The 21,513-nt window shown below is 31.6% G+C and overlaps 2 protein-coding genes across 2 annotated transcripts; one reads left to right on the top strand and one right to left on the bottom strand.

Annotated features, from left to right (window-relative positions):
• Positions 1 to 45: 45 nt before the first annotated feature.
• LOC139515994 (uncharacterized) lies at positions 46 to 8,877 on the top strand. Its single transcript, XM_071305796.1, has 3 exons — positions 46 to 184; positions 2,043 to 4,947; positions 5,770 to 8,877. The coding sequence occupies exons 1-2, from the start codon at positions 112 to 114 to the stop codon at positions 3,419 to 3,421; spliced, it is 1,452 nt and encodes a 483-aa protein (XP_071161897.1). The 5' UTR covers positions 46 to 111; the 3' UTR covers positions 3,422 to 4,947; positions 5,770 to 8,877.
• A 7,749-nt stretch (positions 8,878 to 16,626) lies between these two features.
• On the bottom strand, positions 16,627 to 17,256 carry LOC139515102 (uncharacterized). The gene has a single exon (XM_071304663.1). The coding sequence runs from the start codon at positions 17,254 to 17,256 to the stop codon at positions 16,627 to 16,629; it is 630 nt and encodes a 209-aa protein (XP_071160764.1).
• Positions 17,257 to 21,513: the final 4,257 nt, after the last annotated feature.

Raw genomic sequence — 21,513 nt, 5'->3', positions numbered from 1 at the left:
GACTTCGTCCTCGGACTTTTACCTTGCAAACTACGCAAATTATAATGTTTACTCTGCCAACCAAAAAAGAAATTTTGAAATTCTTCTTTCTACTTCTAGAATAACTGACAGATGATCTATAAGATGAACAACATGAAATTACTCATCACTATAGCCATCCTTACACCCAGTATCCAAACAGCAGGTAACAGCAAATCTCCGATTTTAAAATAAAAAACAAAATATCAAAAACAAGGTCAAAATGAGGATAGTTTTCAATTTATAACTTAGTATGTCCATGATCCATGAGAAAATGATGGTAAAAAATAATTCCTTATAAACTGCAATTGTTTTATGTTAAAAAAAAAATAAATCGCCCATCAGCGAGGGTGGTATAAATAGGGATACCTCCATGACGAATGACGGTAAAAAATTTTGCCTAATGACGTTAATGGTAATTTTTGGTACATGATGATAAAATGTACACTTTTAATTCAGACGATATAAAAATCGATTGATTTTGACGAATCACGTTAATATTTTTCCCAAAATGACAGTGATGATAATTAATTGAGATCCTGACGAATCACGCCAAGGATATTTTGACGAATCAAGCTAAAATTCTATCCAATTTTGAGGTTAATGGTAGTAAAAAATGACCATTTGACGCCTGATGGTAAAGGGCATTTCTACCCTCATACACCTTATCGCTGTGTCCTCCATTACTGGACATCACAAAGGTTCCGATAAAATGTTGACCTAATAATACAAAATTCTTGACGCCACAATGGAATAGTGATTGTTGTATGGTGTCAATAGTTCAATCAGGACAGATTCCAAAATAGCAATGGTGTATCATGCATGTTTTAGACTGTACTAGTACTTCAACTACTTCATGCCTGTTTGTGATACAGTACTTTTTTGATACACCTTATTGCTACATGTATTTGGAAATCTGTACAGGTTGACCCAAGAATCTGCAATGCTTGAAATTTTGAGGGCCTACAACAATCGCCTTTCCATTGTCACCTTTGTGGCGTCAGACATTTTCTATTGTTACATCAAAATTTTACAGTAACCTTTGTGATGTCCAGTAATGGTAGACAAGTATCGATAAGATGTATGAAAATTAGAAATGTGTTTTCAAGCACATCAAAATCTTTGAGTCGAAAAAAGACAGTCAGGTGGCAACGATCATGACGATATGGTTGATAAATGCAAAAATATTTTTTAACGAAATTAAAACCCATGAATATCATATTGGCTTTTACGGGTTCTATTTTCTATTTTTATTCAAGTACAAGTTGACTTACAAGAATAAATGTTGAATAAAAAAAAATGCTTGTATGAAATAGTTGATTAATAATTATTAATACATGTATATTTTCAATTCTTTTAAAAACAAAAATTGAAGTAAATTGAAGTAAATTATATTGAAAGTATTAATATTTATTCAAAACATTAACTGTAAAGTACATGTCCTCCTACATGTAGGTTTAGCATTGATGGGGTTGTTTTTTTTTTTTATCAAAGATGGCATGGATGATATAGTCACTGGACCCATACTGATTACATGAAACCTTGTTTTGTCATATATCATTATGACTGTATATATATATATTTTTTATATTAAATGGTTTTTCCTCAATCAATAATGAGATGTATGCTTCTTTTGTTTCAATTTAACTTGACAATCACATTTTAGTTTAGATCAGATCTCAGTTAAACACAAAAACATTAAGGGTCTTAACAAAAAATGCCAGAAAATATTGCACCATAAGGTAACATTCAGAACAAATTGTTTCAAGAAGAGATTCTGATCATTCTGTTTGGTATTATTATTAATATAGGCACTGTACATGTGGATTCCTTATTTTTTTAGGATACCGTCCAATTTTCGTGGAATTATGAACAATTATATTTTCATTGATATGTAATTTTGTGGTTTTGCTCAAATCTGCTTGCAAGCTTTAAATTCACAATTAACTTTTATCAAACAAAACATGTTATAGATGGTTATCAAATCACTATTTAGTAGACAACATATTTTTTAAATCTTGTAGATATAGATATTGTATGGCATGGTGGAGAAAAGACAGCAAATGTCTCAGCAACGGAGATGTCCCCAGGATCCCGAGCGGAAGGTGGATGGTGGTTCGATGATAGCACAAAGTCATATCTGTTTGGTGGATGGTCCTACAACAGTGTATCAAAGGAATTTGCTCTCACCAATGATTTATGGGTACTAGATGTCAATACATTCCACTGGAGTATTTTAAAACCAGTTTCTAAAAATAAACCATCACCTCGTTACTCACCTTCAATATGTGGCATACCATCAAGAATGATTGTTATTTTTGGCGGTATTGATCAAGATGGTAAAAAACTAGATGATACTTGGATTTACAATATATTAGACAATTCATGGGAAGAACTTATGTTGTCAGGCAATAGCTCAACAAGCAGCCATCCACCAGGACGAGGGCACCAGTCAAGTTGGTGCACAAGCACTAAGCTAATCATATTTGGAGGAAGAAATGCAGAACACAAAGCATTACATGATATGTGGTCTTTTTCTTTGGTAAACCAAAAATGGAGTGAAATGGAAAGCTCCAAAAAATATCCATCAAACAGTTTTGGTCAAACAATTGTTTCATATCCCAAACCTCGTAGTGGGGCAACAACCTTTCATCAAGGGTCTTTATATTTGTTCGGTGGCAATACTGCTGTAATAGATTCAGGTGAGACAAATATTGATGGCAAATATGCTAATGATCTATGGAGTTATGATATTGGAAAAGATTCTTGGACAAAGATTGGTGGTTTTGACAATGTATGTCATCATGGCTATTATGGTCATTTCCAAGTTGCCGGTAAAGACAACTGGCCTGGATGCCGGGTCAAGGCCACAGGATGGGTGGATACCAATGGAAATCTATGGATGTTTGGTGGAGATGGATCAGATTCCACAGCTGAATCTGTCACAGTTTTTAAACCAGGAAGATTATTAAATGATTTATGGCGGTATGAATTTGTTTTCAAAATGTGGTCATGGATGGGTGGCAACAAATATGGAAACACAGGTGGAAAATATGGGGAGTCCAGTTCAGAACGTTATCCAGGAAGTAGAACAGGATTTATGTCATTCAACAGGAACCACAATTTTCATCACATTTTCGGAGGCATTGGACATGATACAAATGGACAAGATGGGTTGCTTAGCGACCTGTGGGAAATAGACGTACACAAGGAAGTGGTTTATGGTAAATATCCTACTACCAGCAATGTATTCATGATCATATTTGGTCTTTGTGGATTGATTTTGTTAATTGTAGCACTGTCTTTGTATAATCGCAAATTCTTTAGAGGTTCAGAAAAGGAAAAAGATAAAATGTCAGATACTGAGTACTGTATGCTAACCAACATAGATGATGAAGATTAGGTTGTTTATACATGTTATATGTTGGGAAGATTTGAAAGCTATTTCTGGAAAATTCCTCAAAAAAGTTTAGAGAATATGGCATTATACAGTTATTTCAAGATGTGCTGTAACAAAACTTTACCTGTTTTCAGATCAAACTGCTGTTTTTTTAATATTTTAATATGAGCGTCACTGATGAGTTTCATGTAGACGAAACGCGCGTCTGGCGTATTAAGTTATAATCCTGGTACCTTTGATAACTATTGTTTTATATCCCAAACCTCGTTATAGCTTGGTTTCATTTGAAACAAAGGCAGTAACCAAGACAAAATATCAAAGGCCCATTGTTATTTAATGGATGATTTGTTGAATAAATACATGTAGGAATCATTATGTTGCACACTGTATGGTAATTCAAAGAATCCAAGTTTAGCTTTTAGGGGTTCTGTGTGATGGGGAAGGAGGGAAGATGAATGTTTTTGAATTGGATGAGACTCTCATCCAAAGTTGAAACTTAAACTTAATTTGATCATTTGATATCTAATTGTGATTCATTTTGTCTGTGTTTTTAATCAAAAGTGTACTAGTAATACATTTAAAACTTATATATATGCCGTATTTTTCGGCAATCATACCATTAAAATATCTTGACATTTAACTTTATTTTTATTGTGCTGAATATTTGCCACTTATTATGTCCCAAAAATATCTACAGATACATTTAAGATTAACAAATTAAGTTAAGAACTTAATCTGGCACATATTTTTTTAATGTAAATGAATCAGAAGAATATATGTGTCCATTCAATGATCATAATGAATGAAACATTGTTAAAAAATAACTGCCAATTTTATTTTTTTCAATTGTTCATCTGTTCTAATTCAAGCAGCTTCGAATATTGTATCTAGTTTAGAAACTAAATTTGAGGTTTGCCTCTACTATTAAACCTGACTAATAAAATCTACAAAATTAGTATCCTACAAATAAAAAAAAATCCAAGGTAGATAATTCATAATCACAAGAAGAGTTACTTCCCTGTTCCTCTTCATAAGCTATCAAAGTAATCAAACATAAAAAAAACTGTTGCTAACTCCTGCCAAAGCAACAAATTTTTCTATGAATATGAATTTGCAGTTAGCTTCGATCCATGAAATCCAGAACTATAATATATATGTGCACATTCAAAAATCTAGTTGGTATTTAGATACTACAGATATAAAACGTCTGTGAAGTTTTATCACTTAAAACCTTTTCCTATTCATTGGGTTGTTTTTATTTTTCAAGCATTTCCTTAATTATGTGCATATTTGATATATAAATAGCCAAAATTCAACTTCAATGAACCAACTCCTGCGATCATTTAATTTATTATTTTTACATTGAACAAACATTTTGAGATTTAATCTAAAATGCTCTCATTTATTTTATAAGTTTGTAATCTGTAAGCTATATATCATCCTTATTTTGTAAGATGTTTTGTAATCAATTAATCAGAACAATGTTTTTTTTTAAGTTGTACTTTACTCTTCTAATATATAGTACATTAGTTATTGCGAACCCTATCTTAGTTTTCCATAGATTCACCTGCAAGTTACCTGTCGATTTAAATTTTTGGCAGTTCTATTGTCCCATCTAACAAATACAACAGGTATTGTTCTCTGTGTAGTTTATTCACTGGGACCTTTAAATTTCTTCTAGGAGAAATATATCACTCATTGATTAATTTACCTGAACAAAAAATTGAACTGTCAATGATGAAAAAATACTTATACTAATACTAAGTAAGGACTCACAAAACTGCATGTGATGTTGTATTTCATGTATTTATTCAATACCAATAACTCGTTTTTTAATGTGTTCAATATTAATACTGATTCAAAAATTAAAAGTTGATTTCTGATCAAATATTCAATATTTTTGTGTGTTTGATAAATAAAAATTTGAATATTATTATTTTTAAATTAAGGTCTTCATAAACATAAGTCTATAAATGAACAACAACAAAAACATGTAAATTCATTGGAAAATACTAAAAAATGATGTGTCTGAAATAAACTTTTTATTATTAAACCAGATTTTATATTAAACAGATTGAAAATATATTAATGATATTATTGAATAAATACAATATTGCATACCGTTTATGTGAGTTATTAATTAGAAGTATTTCAATAAAAAAGAAGATAATTTTTTGGTCAGGTAAATTAATCAATTAGTGATATATTTCTCCTAGAAGAAATTTAAAGGTCCCAGTGAATAAACTACACAGAGAACAATACCTGTTGTATTTGTTAAATGGGACAATAGAACTGCCAAAAGTTTAAATCGACAGGTAACTTGCAGTTGAATCTATGGAAAACTAAGATAGGGTTCGCAATAAATTCATACTCATTAGAGAATATTTATTCGTTATAGCATTTAATTTTGTAGCTGTTTATGTGAGATTCTGTATAAACAAATGCAACATATGTAGTTCTTTTTTTATCGTAAACATTTTTTGTGATTACTGATATGTAATTTTTTAATCTTTAGATTTAAAAATGTACTCAGGTTTATATTAGATAATAGTCTGTTTTACCATTGTAATTAAAGGTAGATAGGAGGTTGAAATTTAAACAATGGAACTTTTTCAAACATTGCCAAAATGTAATTTGTAAGATAATACGGCCTTTTTCCTTTGAAGTTTTTATGTGATAATCTGCTTAATAGTTCGGTGTTTGAAAAACCATGGTTTAATATAAAGATTGATATGTTATTCCATTAAAAAAAATCATGACATACTTTGTTCTTGCAACTTCATGTAGATAGGCTGAGCTTGGAAAATGGTTTAATCTGATATTTTTTATGTTAAACCACGATTTAAACTCCACCTCTTTGTTATGTCTGATTGGCAGTTTAGTGAATTCGTGAGGACAAGGATTTCGTTTGTTTTACAAATAGGATTTCTACCTTCTTGGAAATTCCGTCACTGACTTTATATTTCAAAGAAATTTTTATTAGAAAAAAATCACCAGGCCACTTTTGAATGATTTTACAAAACATATACACCACGCCTTACTCATTTACATATTTAAACGAACTCATCCTGCAGATTTGTTGTTTAAATATGTTAACTCGTAAATAGTGTGGTACATACAATACTTGTATCATGCTATTTTCAAAGATATGATATTAAAAAAAAATTGTGCTTTTGTAAAAATTATACATGGAAACATTATTATGTGAATAGAATACAAACTAATTGAAAGATCATTTAAATGAAACATGAGTAGATTTTAAATTGTGCTTTTTAGAAAAGAAAAAAAAACACAATTGGGGTTATTGTACTCGCAGTACATACATTTTGTTGACCTATATATATCAATAGAGATAAATTTACTGTTCATTTGTTTATAAATTAGAGTTTTCTCCCCTGATATTCTAAAGTTCTACTGTTTGAAATCCCTTGTCTGTAAACAAAAATATGTACTGTTAGATAAAATTATTTGAATGAAAAGTCTTACAAATTAATTTCATTTTAGCTTAAATCTTAAATTTCAGGAAAAATATTGATAAATCATTTAAAGCTACATGTTTTTCTATAAGAATTTTTTTTTATAGACCACTGATTTACATGTACCTTGATCTTTTTGTTTATGTATTTTTCATCATGTTTATAACAATAATTTGGGTATACATGTAATGCAAAGCTTAGTTTGTCGTGTGTGTTTTTGGTAGTATTTATGATCTTTATTCTTATATTATCAATATATAGTGAATTCTAAAATTGCTGGTATTGTGTGCATTTATTATCATGATTATCATGATTATAGTGATTATAGTGATTATTGATTAATACATCAAAAAAGTGATTCAAACTTGTGATATATGAGAAAAAATTCCACATTTAAATAATGTAACATTCAGTTCATTAGATTTCTCACAATAATAATAACATTGCAAAGAATTCTGAAGTCTTTATGACTATAAACAGGTTATTATGAAGAGATTATATTGTTCATTTAACAATAATGGAATCACTGTTAGTTCTTGGTTATGTTTATTTATGTCTAGTTCACACGTACCTTTAATTCGAATCGAATGCGAATCGAATTAGCTAATCGCGTTCACACACTCTTCTTTTTTAATTCGAATTGATCGAATTGACTAATTCGCATTAGAAATATGTTTTTATTAATCCGAATTAAAATTTAACGTCGTTAGAACAGTAAAGCCAATTTGACGTTCATTCCAATTCGAATTAACGTAAGAACGTTAAACGTTTTGAATGCGAATTAAGCTAATTCGAATTAGTTGATGTGAATCGAATTCGAATTACGTGTTAACTCAGCATTAATTTACATATCATTTTTCATCTGGCATCAACGTGTATGTATTTTATTTTATTAATTTATTTTCAATTTGAAAGAAATAAGGCTGGTTATCCCAGGTATACTGGTGGTTAAAACTATCCTCAAGAGATTTAACTTTTTCTTCATATCATGTATCCTGAATTCCCTCATTTCAATAATTCCCATAATATTGGTCTCATATGTGTTATGCACAATATGGACATGCTATTTTATATTTAAGTCACTTTTTAAATGGTCTCCCTTTGTAAATTTCTAGCTTTTTCTAAAAAAAAAAAAAACATATAAAAATATTTGTTTTCCATCTAATTTGGAAACTAATAATTATAAAAAAATGTTATGGTCACATTTTTCTTAACAGGGTATCTCAGGGTTTGCTATACATAGAATATAATATAGATTTGACTTATCTAAAAATCCATCCATCTTAATAAAAACAATATATACATATGCATTTTCAATGAAAAGCAAGTGTTGCTTGTCATGTCCCTGTTTCAGGTTTGACGGGAAACTTGAAATAATCATTCAAATCATAAATGAAATTTGAGTGCACAACATCATTTCCTATAAAAAAAATCTTAGCAAATTTTTGTTTTGATTCTGTAGAGCCTTATTTAAAAATTGTGAAATGAACAAAGCAAGGCACAGACCACAACCAATAAATGTTGTCAGATATAAGGCCATTAAATTGGGCCATTCCAGTTAATTTCTGACAGGTGGGGATGGATGGGGAGAATTTTGTTTATAGGTATCAGAAAAAAACATCATGAAAAACTACCTAGCAGATCTAAAAATTAAGACCTATCAGATGTAGAGTTTCTGTTCATATTGGGTGGATGGGCTTTCATGGGAAAAAATGACCTTTCAGATTTTTTTACTGCAAGGATTGTACCCATCAGAATTTTAAATACAATACCAGATAATAAAATTGAGAATGGAAATGGGGAATGTGTCAAAGAGACAACAACCCGCCCAAATAAAAAACAACAGCAGAGGGTCACCAACAGGTCTTCAATGTAGCGAGAAATTCCTGCACCCGGAGGCGTCCTTCAGCTGGCCCCTAAACAAATATATACTAGTCCAGTGATAATGAACGCCATACTAATTTCCAAATTGTACACAAGAAACTAAAATTAAAATAATACAAGACTAACAAAGGCATGCATGATACGTAATTGTTTACATTAAAAAGCACCCCTAAGATCTGACATAGACATTTGTGTAACCCCTAAGATGTAATTATTTTAAATTATTTATTGCTGCAAGACCCTCAGAAGTTTTTTGCGTATAAGTGTAGGTGTCAGATGAAAAAAACAAAATTTTCACCCCTAAGATGTATAAATTTTACACCCCTCAAAAAGGACCATCCAACCCCCCTTTAGCAGATATTAACTGGAATGGCCCATTGTTTTATATGACATTAAAGTCAAATACCCAAGTACCATAAGTGATTTGAGGTTACTGTAAATTCCAAAAAAAAAGAAATTGGAGTTTACATCCCTAGAAACTAACTATCATATTGCAAAGATGAAAGTTTTTTTATTTTGTTCCCCAGCAAGACCATGATTTATCCTCTTGAGTCTTGATTGCGTTTTTGTTGTTGTATTTTTTAAGACCTAAGAAATTTACATATTGTTTTTAAATGTCTTTTATGGTATGTCATTGTTTATCAATAATTTATTGTTGTGTGGAGTAAATCTTTCATTGCTTTAGAATATTATTATTATGTGTTTATTTAATTTTTCAAATAAATGTTGAAAACATGATAAATTTTGATTTTTTAGTATTAAGAAAAATAATTGTTGTTGACCAACACTTTATATAGTTGTGGATGGTTTGTGTGGATGGTCACTACTTTTTGTGAAATTTGAAATTTATGAGCCAAAGGTCAATTTCAAAAAGTTATTTTAAAACTGTGAACCCTAATATTGTGTTGACAAATTCCTGTTCATGCTACACATGGAGAAATTAAACATTTAAAATTATTTGTAATAAAAACTAGAAACATAGACTTTCTTGCTAGAATATACAACGAAAGGATGAGGTACATTGCATATTAGATTCCAATTCAATTATTAGGACATCAACCAAATATATTTAGTTTAATCTAAAACTGTGAAAACTGTAGTATGATTGCCAATGAACTTATTATCCACCAGAGATGAAATGATGTAGATGTAGTCAACTTAGGTTGCTCTACTGTTGGGTTATGTCTGTAACCTAAAGTTTAAAGTCACAAACTCTATTGCATACCCAGGTTTATAAATACATGATTGATAGCCACTTATAGACAAGGATAGAATCTGTAGCCTGAAGGTCAAAGTCACTTACTCTATTGCAAACCCAGATTCATAAAAACATGATAGTTGAACACCAATGCATGAGGGCAGAATATTTAGCCTGGAGGTGATAGTAACTAGCTGTATTGCATACCAAGATTCATAAACATAATTAATAATTAAAAATCAATTAATTAATGATTAATGATTGATATCAACCAATAGACAAGGTTAGAACCTTAAGCCTGAAGGTCAAAGTCACCAACTCTTATTGCATACCCAGATTTATAAATACAAATGCTTTCTACTACATATACTTTATTTCATATTTCATTGTTTAATAACTTAAGATGGTGTAATATCTCTAGCTCAAAAGGTCAAGGTCTCAAGCTTAATGTGAAGTTGTTTGGAAATCAAGTGGCACAGTATTATAATTTACACAGAGTGCAATTGTCCTAACAGGAGAATTTATCAGACTTATAAATTTCATATCTAGTGAGGCGAAGCCAAACCCAATATGAATTTTATCACATTGCATATTAGATTCCAATTCAATTATTAGGCCATCAACCAAATATATTTAGAAATTTAATCTACAAAAAATATTATTTTTATTAGGTCAATGCAAGGACGTATAACTAACATCTGATATACGTCCTTGGGTCAATAGTATAAGGGAGATATTTCCAATTAACGTAATTTAAAATGTATACTGGAATTGTAGTGACAATATTCTGAGACTACTTATAGTAGTCTCAGCAATATCAGACAATCAAATTATGAGAAAGAAATTACTCTAAATTAAGATAAAGGCATAAAGAAATTCAAGCTAACCAATGAACCATGAAAATGAGGTCTCAGACGGGCATGTGCATCTTATAATCATCCTATCATCGGTCGACACCGAAAATACGACCTATTTAAAGTGTGATAATTTTACCCAATAACGATAACTGATCAATCAAATGTATTATGATGAACCCTGAGCGACGGATATGATAACCGTGCAATGATTTTGACAACAGTTGAACTGATAACTTGCCGCTTTGAAACACAGTTGTCAAGGCCATTAATAAAGTAATGATTACTATATTAGACTTATTAATAAGCTCAACCATATCAAAAGGACATTCAACTCACAAGTCAAAAGCAAACTGTCCTACGCCATAGCTTAAAGGACAAGACAAACAATCAACAGTACAAAAACCACAACATAGAAAACAAGACTGAGCAACACGAACCCCACCAAAAACTGGGAGTGATCTCAAGTGTTCAGGAAAGGTAAGCAGTAATATATGTCTTTGCTAAAACCAATATAGTCCGGCTTTCACAATATAAATACACATATATATAATTTTATATTAAGGTATATAATGGGGGAAATCTGAGACAAGTGTCTGTGTCATAGATACCAGGATTGAAACTTTGTATTCGCGTTTCTTCTATAAAGGACTCATTGGTGTGGCTCGAATAAAAAAACAACAAGGAGATGTGTGTGATTGTCAATGAGACAGCTATATAACAGAGACCAAATGCAGTGGACTTGAGCAATTGGCTACAGCCTTCAACAATGCACAAATCCTATATTATTTTGTCAAGATAAACTGGTTATGTAATGTGTCAATGTTATTTCAAATGGGTCTTTAATGATCCCTTCTGCATGGTGTAGTATCAGTGGCGGATCCAGAACTTTTCCTAAGGGGAGGGGGGCCGTTGACTGACCTAAAGGGGGGGCCACTCCAGTCATGCTTCAATGATTCCTTATATAATCAACTATCTCACGAAAGGGGGTCCAGGCCAACCCCCCCCCCCCCCCCCCCCTTGTATCCAACTATGAGTATAGACCAGTAGCCAGTACTTCGGTACTGGTATAAAAATACAGATAAGGGGAATAAGCTGTTGACAATTATTTGAAGTTACACTGCGAATGATGGAAAACATCTCCCTTATGCAAAGTTCTAAGTCCTTGCTCGTCTTTAGTTATACTTTTTACTTTTTTTAGTATAAGCTCTTCGTATTTTTATAAGTTTGGATGTCATATATATTCGGGCCTCGAGCATCACTGACGAGACATTTATTATCGAAATGCGTATTTAGTCAAGAAATATTGATACCGTTAATTTTATAAGATAAGCAAATTAGTTGGGCTATGTTCTAAAAGTGAGATGAAAAATGAATGATGTCTTAGTTTTTTTTTTTATACGGATGGTTTATGTTTGTGTGTGTGTAAATAAGGGCTCAAAACTGTTAAAACTATTCACAGTTTTTGCCTGTAAAATTTTTAGATATTTAGGACCTTGCGTTGTTTGTTGTTGTCTTTGGTCGTCTTTCATACATTATATTCTACTTTGTCTGCGGAGTTGCATTTGGTGTGTGGTGTCTGGTGTACTGTCCAATAATATTGGTAATTCCTGCTACATTTTTTAATCGATTGAATTCTCAAGCACCGATCAATCTTCTGTTGGGTGTGTATGAGTGTGTGGGGGGCATTGATTTTTTTTTTTAAATTGTGTGATTCTTAAAAAAAACATTTAATAAGAATACAAACTATTTTTGAAAAGGGAAGTGAAAAACATGGTATGATTATATTGAAAATAATAAATAATTGATATTCAACAGCTTCCTCTTGTTTATTTCTGCATTTATTTGAGGATTTTTTATTTTTTTTATTATTAAGGTAAAAAAATGTTTGTCCCGAGAAAAACAAATCTCGACCTAAAATAATGATGAATGATCGGTGCCGGTAACAAGACAGTTTTTAAAGGTTACAATTTTCGAATTTTAGTTACAGATTTCGTATTGTTCCAAGGGAGCAGTTTCCCCAAAAAAATAAAGACTTTCCTCCAGTGGCAAAACATTTATTTTTAAGGTTTTAAGGACCAGCAAAAAAGTAAAGAATTTTTAAACCATTTTTTTAAAGGTTTTATAAAGGACCAGCAAAAAATTAAGAATTTTTAAACCATTTTTAGTGTTGATTTTTGTATATATTCAATTTTGCAGCAAACCTACATTTTATATTAAAATATTATATATATATAGCTATTTTTTTCAGATACAAGTGTCTAGAAATTGCCTGAGCCCCTCCCTGTATCTTTTTGAGTTTTGATATGTTTAGTGACATATAATATGGTGTTATGCATCTCTGTTTTTGTTTAACAGTTGTTTGACAAATTAACTGTAAACGCTAAGATCACAACATCACCATGTAAATCTGTCAATTTTCCCTTAACTTTTGATCTCTTTGATAAAGTTTATTACAAGTCGATGATTGACGTGAATCTCGTGGGACCGGTATTGTTCTATAAAACTTGGGAAGGTAAACACTCCTGTGGTTAATACACTGACCCATCTGTGTGAATTGACCTAATTACACAAGATGTAAAGTTCCACTATATTTCGTGGATGTCGATTACATCATGATGATTGTCAGATTGTACGAAATTGATTCCTTGAAATAAGATTGGAATCTTGTCTCATAATTTATTTAATACCTTGTCTCATTTAAGTTAAAAGATACACAAAGAACAGACAAAATTTTTATGTCATATTTTTGTTTTTAAAAATCATGACAAATTAAAACATTGTGGATAATTTTGAGTAGGACACACTTTTGTATATCTTTCCATCAAAAGAATAATGTAACATTGTTCTTTTCAAGATGACATTGTTTTTTGTTTGCACGGGTCGTTTATATTTTTGATTATTTAGCAGAATCACTTGTATCGGTTTAACTTCAGAACACAAAATTCTCGACAAAATTCCAGTTGACTTACGGTTTGTTGTTTGTGAAAATCCAAGTTATATTCCTAACTATGGTTGTTTTCTACTGTACAGTGAATCTGAAGTCACGATATCTTTATGACCCCGCAACTAAAAGTTTGGTGCTTAGTATTTTACACCTGTCCGTCCGTCCGTCGGTCCCATCATATTATGGGTATATAGTTAATCCGCAGGGTCAGGGTTTTGAGATAGTTGAGCATTTGTCATGTTTTGGAGTATTAACTTGCATAAGAGGAGCGTGCTCCCATGTGCAACTTTGTGTGTTTTAAAATAACACTTCGCATCAGTTGTGTGTCCCAGACACAATAATATATCATAGAAAGTCCTACATTGACTTTGTTATAAAACAGGTACTTCTGAATGGAGTGTAGGGGGACCAATTGTTTGTCCCAGACACAATAATATCTCAAAGAAAGTCCTACATTGACTTTGTTATAATCCAGTTACTTCTGAGTGGAGTGCGGGGGCATCACTTTGTCTAGTTTTTGGGTTGCTTTAGGCTTTGAACTAGATTTAAGTAATATTTGTCTTTTGTGGTTTTTTAGTTCTTTTTGTGATTTGTATAGATTAGATAAGTTCAGCTCTTTTCAGCTGTTTTTATAGTTTGTTTTGTATATGTTGTGCTGTTACACCCTTGTTCAGGTGAGGGGTTGGGCGCCCAGTAATTGGATGGTTGTCTGTATGGCTTGTTTAATATCATATTCATTGTCCGTCTATTTTTTGTAGGTTGTTCATGTTATGTGTTATGTCGTTGTATCATCAATTTTCCAGGTAAGTCAAGAGGGGGTTTTGCGCTCGCTAATGTGGTTAAACAGGCACATCTAGGAGCCTGGAATTCATTTATTGTTGTTTGTTGCTATATATCATGTTCGTTTTTCATTTATTGTTTTGCATACGGCTGATAGGTATCTTGTATGAATTTGGTTTTACATTTGCAATTTCAAGACCTAATATAGCTTTCTATGCGGTCATAAATATTGCTCATTGTTGAAACCTTACAATTACCTATATTTGTTTTCTTCTAAATGTACTTCATTTTGGTCTCTGGTGGATACAATATATGTCTCATGCGCAATTATACCCCATTTTTTTTATATTTAAATTATTCCATCTACATATAAGAATACTCTTTAAGGGACGAACAAATAATTACCAAGCATAGCAACAACAACCAAAAACTAATTTCATATTGACATGTTTGACCTAGTGAAATTAAAACCCATTACAATCCTTGTTTGGATTCGGAACTTGTAAATGAATCAACCACCAGTATACCAGTACTTGAAATCCAAAAATGTGCTAGATAAAGTCAAAGCATCAACAACTAATAAAAATTCCAAGCTATTATTTACTTTCAAAAAATATCGGTGACCTCCATTGAAACTTCGAGATTCTTGTAAAACAGTTATCAAAATAGCAATCATACCACATCTCCTCATTTCGTATAAAATGAAAAACGATGTTTCTTTGTGACAGTCATGGTTTACTTTTGAAATGTAAGCTGGCATCTTTTCTGCAGTGGACTTAACACAAATATAATTATTTAGTTATACATGTACATTTTATTGAAAAGTTCTTGTTCAAGATCATGGCATCATGACATTAATAAAGTTTGTAAAACCAGGTAGAAAACGAAATACATTTCTACAGTTCTACAAGGAACCCCTTGCATTGATTTCTATAAATGTTATACTGACATAAACAATGTCTTTGTTAAATTATATTTATTTTTCAATAATATAAAACATAGTTTAACTAATACACATAACATTATGTGTCCATCTATTTCAGATTGCATAATCATTTTGTGTTTGATATACATATAAACCCGACTTTTATGATTAACTTAATCATGATAATGGTGATTTTTTTTTTATCTTTCTCCTCCTTTCTGAAAGTGTACAACAATTGTACAGAAATCTGAATGACGTACGTATAACAAAATTGAATAAAAAGAAGACTTAAAACTTGTACAAAGTATTTTACAATTTAATATTCAACAATGACGAATGTACACATTGAAGCACTATAATTTTTACAAAATATGATTTTACAAACTGTGCTGACAAATTCCGTAAAACTATTTACAAAAATAACGAATGGATTTCGTGTCAACGATCGGAATGTATTTAAATCAGCTATTAATAATAGAAAAAAAATATCAGCATATATTAAAATCAATATTCTTAGCCTACATACATGTGTATAACATATTTTCAAAACATGATCCTACTCTAAAATCAACGTCTAAAAAATATTTACAATTTCTAAAATCTACTAAAAATGTCACATTTCATGTAAAATAAAACAACTTCCTTCAACAATTAACATGGAAAATGGTTAAAATGGATTTCATTTATTAAACATGGAAAATGGTTAAAATGGATTTCATTTAACACGTAAATTGAATTTATTGTTTTAAAATTGTCAACAAGAACTTAAATAATGCTCACTATTTAAAACTTGAATCTGTTCTCAACTAAACATATTTCATTCATCTCGCGAATTGATTGTCCCTGAAGTCATTTTCTTGTTTTTTGTGATCGCTTGAATTCGTAATTTCCTGGAAATGTCTATCGCTACACGATTTTCAAGCTCAAGTTTATCGGAAAGTTCTATCGTTACACTTGCAAGTTCAATCGTTTCACCACTTGCAAGCTAAAATTGTCGGAAAGGTCTGATTCGTTACACGACTTGCAAGCTAAAATTGTTGGAAAGTTCTTACGTTACACTACTTGCAAACTTACACTGTTGAAAATTTCGTGAAGTAACTTGCAAGCTCATAATATTGAAAAGTTCTATACATAACTTTCAAGCTCAAAATGCATGTTCTTGTGCTTCATTCTTTGGGCAATACTTGATGGTATGGGCTTCATCTCCTGTTTTTCCACACAGGGGGCACGTGTATTTCCTTAGAACTGGACAAGTGGTTTTCCCGTCTCCGTCTTTGAGAACATGGCTTGTATAAACGGCGGTGGATTCTCCGTTGTTCTTACAGAAAACACAATTTTTCTTTGACTTTGCTCTTCTTAATGCCTTCTTTTTTTCCTTGAACGCCATTACCTCCAAAACAATTGGGTTGTTTTCCTTTTTTACACTTATTCTGTCGTGAACACTTTGCCTCCTTAGTTGAACTTGGTATGCGTCTAAATCGTCCAAGTCACATTCAAATCCATTTCTCCTGAATTCATTTATTTCGAGCGCACCTCTGCGAATACTATCCAAGTTCTGGGTCTGTTCTTCAGTATCAAATATATCTCGACGTGTGTCCAAGTAGTTGGTGGTGTCCATAAATCCATCGTTTAAATCTTCGTCGGAAATTACTGGTAAAATTAAACTCTCCAAAAATTTAAAGTTACTACACATTCCGTTGTCATTTTGTGTATTCCATACACAGTTGTTATTTTCTTCTCCAAAACTTGGCTGATATTGATTCAGGAAAGACATTTTGACATTCAAAGGTAAAATGTTGACAGTGACAGTGGACTTTTTCAGTGATGACTTCCCGTGCTTGTAATGGTTCGGTGATTAGAAACTGTCGATTTAATAAGTTAGTGGGCGTGGCTTAAAAATGAGGATTCGTTTGATCCTTGAGTATTGTGGACGTGCATAATTACCACCCATGGCATCACTCACCACTCGTACTCGCGATAATTGTTTACAATAAACAATAAATTAAGTTAACACTTTTGCTCTGCGACACAGAGGCTCTACGGGGATCAACGAGTTTTAATTAGTCAAAGCTGAGAAAATGTTTGTTTTTATTGCACATTATCAGATTATATATTAGTATCAAATACGATAATTTAACGACAAATTAAATCTGTGCCCAATAAAACTCAATTTATGTCTGTCTGTGATTATGTCATAATTCATAAATTATAAAAACATAATAGTAATAATATATTACCTATTAAATTTCAAAAATAATAATATTAATATGAAGAAAGACCCATCGGTAAAAAACCCAACTACTAATGACTTTTAGAAAAAGATGGACGGTAAAAAAGTTGTTACTTTGAAAAATGCAGAATTAAAAAAGGATGTATATTTTAGATTACAAATAATTTCCGACAAAGAAATGACTTACAGCAGAACAATCGTAAAAAAATCGAAAAAAAATTGGCAGGGCTTTTTTTTTTTTAATCTTTCTCTTAACATTTTTAATATGGGTAAAATTAATGATTAATAGCCGTAACCAGCTTCAGTATTGTTTTTTTTTTAGAACTTTAGGTCTTAGACATACAGAAACTCCATTTTATCGTTATGCTTTAGGTAGACGCAGCATCAGATAAATGTGTAAGGAGACAGTTTACAAAGGCGCTAAAAATTTCTGGAAAAAATTAAAATACTTTTCATTGAAACAAGATGAATAACATAATTATTAAGCCGACGGACATGTTCTCTCGGGTTTGGGTTTAACAATATACTGATGAAATCTCCGCGCCAGAAGTAGCATAAGGCCTCCACGCTGATATTTCATCCTTTTCTATCTTGTGCTGCTGTTCTGGCCACGTTCCAACCTGTCCATCCTTGTTTGCTCCATCTTGCTCTGTTGTTCTTATCACTGTAGTTTTTGACTTTCTTCAAGTTCTCTTCCTTCCGTGGCCCATTGTAGTCGGCTACATAAATGTTGTATCTTTCGCACCTTTAATCGTGTCATCCTTGGATTTCACAACTGAGGTTTCTGGAGGTAGTAATTTCATTTACTGTTTTTTTCATGTTTTTACTTTGCCATCTTATTTTTAGGATCTTTCTTATGCATTTGTGCTGTATAGTATTAAGTTTAATACTTTATGGAAAGGGTTCCGTCATTTTTTTAATTTGCTTTTTTCGTTCGGGTCTCTTTTTCTCTATTCATTATGTTCCCACATTTATGTAAGTATTGACCCTTTTCTGTAAACCCCATCCAGACCATCATAAGACATTACAGAAAAAGCCCGTCGCTTGGCTTCAAAAATGTTGATTTTTTTTGGCGAACATTACTTTTTGCAAGGAATTGTAAATATAAACCACTCCTTGCTTTTTGACACAAATCATTTTGGCGGAAGGAAATCTTTGATATTCCAAAAGAGCATGCAGTTAGACCAATCAAAACATTTGAAATAAAACATGTTATAAAATTTCAGTTATCTGTAAAGTTTGCATCCAAAATGTTGTATATAAACTTAAAAAATTTCTATAATGGCTTTGGGAATCATCTGTGAGAACATAAATTATTTGAGGTAATCCAGACATGTCAAATTTTTTATTTCACTGCCATTTACAAAAATTGTCAAATCAACATACGACAATTTGGAAGCATGCATTCCGAAAAATTTTTTGATGGAATGTCAATTAGATTTATTTGATAAATTGGTTAAACCTGTTTTACTTAACGGCTGTGAAATTTGGGGATTTGGAAATAATGATATTTTAGAAAGGGTTCATTTGAAAGTTTGTAAACTTCTTCTCCATCTTAAATCTTTTACCCCGAATTGTGTTATATATGGAGAATTAGGACGTTATCCTATTAGTTTAGATATCAAGGTTCGCATGATTTCATACTGGACGAAATTGATTTTTAGCAAACCCAGTAAATTATCAGCAATTGCATACAAATTAATGTATAGTTTATCTCATGGAAATAATGTTAAACTTTATTGGATGAAATGTATAGAATCTATCCTTAATGAAACAGGTTTATCTTATGTATGGTTAACTCAAAATTGTATAAATGAAATTTGGTTAAAGACTGTTGTAGGAACATCTCTCCAAGATCAATTTAAACAAACATGGTACTCAGATATTCAAACGAACTCGAAAACATTAAATTATCGCCTTTTTAACGAACTTTTCGAATTCGAAAAGTATTTAGACACTTTAGAACCTCGTGATATTTATACTTTATGTCAATTTAGACTCATTAACCACAGATTACCTATAAAAAGTGGAAGATGGAAAAAAATTCAGAGAGATAAAAGAATATGCGAACTATGTGACTTAAAAGATCTTGGAGATGAATTCCACTATATAATGAAGTGTAAATCTATGGCTATAGAAAGACAAAAGTATATTGCTAAAAAGTATATTGATTATCCAAACATCATTTAATTTAAGGAAGTAATGAATATGAACAAGCAATCATCTTTAAAAAAGCTATGTACATTTATAAGACATATTAATTCATGTGTGTGTTCTCCTGGCTAAATTCAACTTATATTTGTAAATAGTGTGCATGTTTTCTCTATTTTATTACTGTGCTATTTATAACATGTAACTTCTGTATACCATTGTATTGACGAAGGTTTGTCAGAATAAAGATATATATAAAAAAAAATTCAAAGCTTGTTGGTGAGAGTTTTTTGTGGAAAATAAGTTGGTTACAACATTTTGGAAGCCCAGTGACGAGTCGGGTTATATTTGCTTTCCATCTGTTCTTATTTTCCACATTGTTCTTTTCCATACAATACTACAGTACTTAATATATATGGTGCCCCTCTTTTCTTATTTTCATATTGACAAAAATAAGTTGGAATATTGTGGAATACTAGTATTATGGAATGTTTATAACGTAAATCACAAAAAGAAACTTAGAGGTGCATACCCTAAACGGTTATGGATAACTAGTATTGTGTTCTATGTCGGAGAAAGCAGATTACTAACTCGAATAATTCAAGCCCTTTCCGTGTCCGATTTTTTCCCACAAGAATATTAATGTAGCCTTCGTTGATCAGCGGAATATAACGACTGAATTATTCGGGTTAGCAGATTACAGGAATTATATTGCTAATTATCAAATTAAACGGTATTTGTTGTGTAAACTTCCTTAGTGGGTATAGACCTGGTAGACCACCTGGCTTATGAGAGCTAGGCTGGATATCAAAGTACCTTCGCCGCCTCTTATTGTAAGGATACTTCAAATCTTTGACCTTCGTCATTAACTTCTAAAAAGAGTCGTCCGACAGTTCTGGTCTAAATACATCGTACGTCCGGCGATCTTGACACTCTGAACATTCTGTTTAATACTTTCACATTTCTCTAGCGTTTACGATATGATAGACACCTCTATGTGTCGTTTTAGTCTTGACAGCCATATTTGTTGTCATGCGAGACAATTTAAAACAACACCCTATAAGGAAGATTATAGCCGAGTGGTTCCATTTGATCATGAAGTTTAAGAGTAGATTTTTTGTAAAAGTTAACGGACAAAAACCGACGAACACAAAGTAATGGCCAAATCCAACACAGGCTTCTTAGTCGTTAATTTGGGCAAGGAGGGCTTACATATGATCTCGTGTATCAGACGCCTGGAATGTGCTGTGTTAAAGGTTAGCATATGAAGGAGAACGAATGGAAAAGGACAAGACGCAGGATGTTAAATCCCACTGGCCAGGCCTCACACGAGCACAACAACACTCTAGAAGGGTGGACGCAAAGCTTTGATATATATTTGGTCTCGTATGTCTGAGATTCAGTCATACGTAAAGCTTTTTTTTTTTTAAATTCCAAATCTTAGTATCGCATAATGATATTCATAATATTTACCTGTACCTGTAACTTTTCATATAATTTTGAGACTATTTGGAGTAATGAGATTCTATGAAAAGTCATATTTCCACCATAAATAGTTTCTCCTGGTGCCACTAGCGAAGTGTGAAATTTGTTCTCCTTCTGTCCTTTCCATCGAATTTCTTTTCACTTGTAGGGGATTAAAAAGCAGTT

Source organism: Mytilus edulis, chromosome 3, assembly GCF_963676685.1.
Source record: "Mytilus edulis chromosome 3, xbMytEdul2.2, whole genome shotgun sequence".
In the NCBI taxonomy this organism is placed as follows: Eukaryota; Metazoa; Mollusca; class Bivalvia; order Mytilida; family Mytilidae; genus Mytilus; species Mytilus edulis.
Note: the sequence above shows the minus strand (reverse complement) of the source record. Positions and strands in the feature narration are given on the sequence as shown.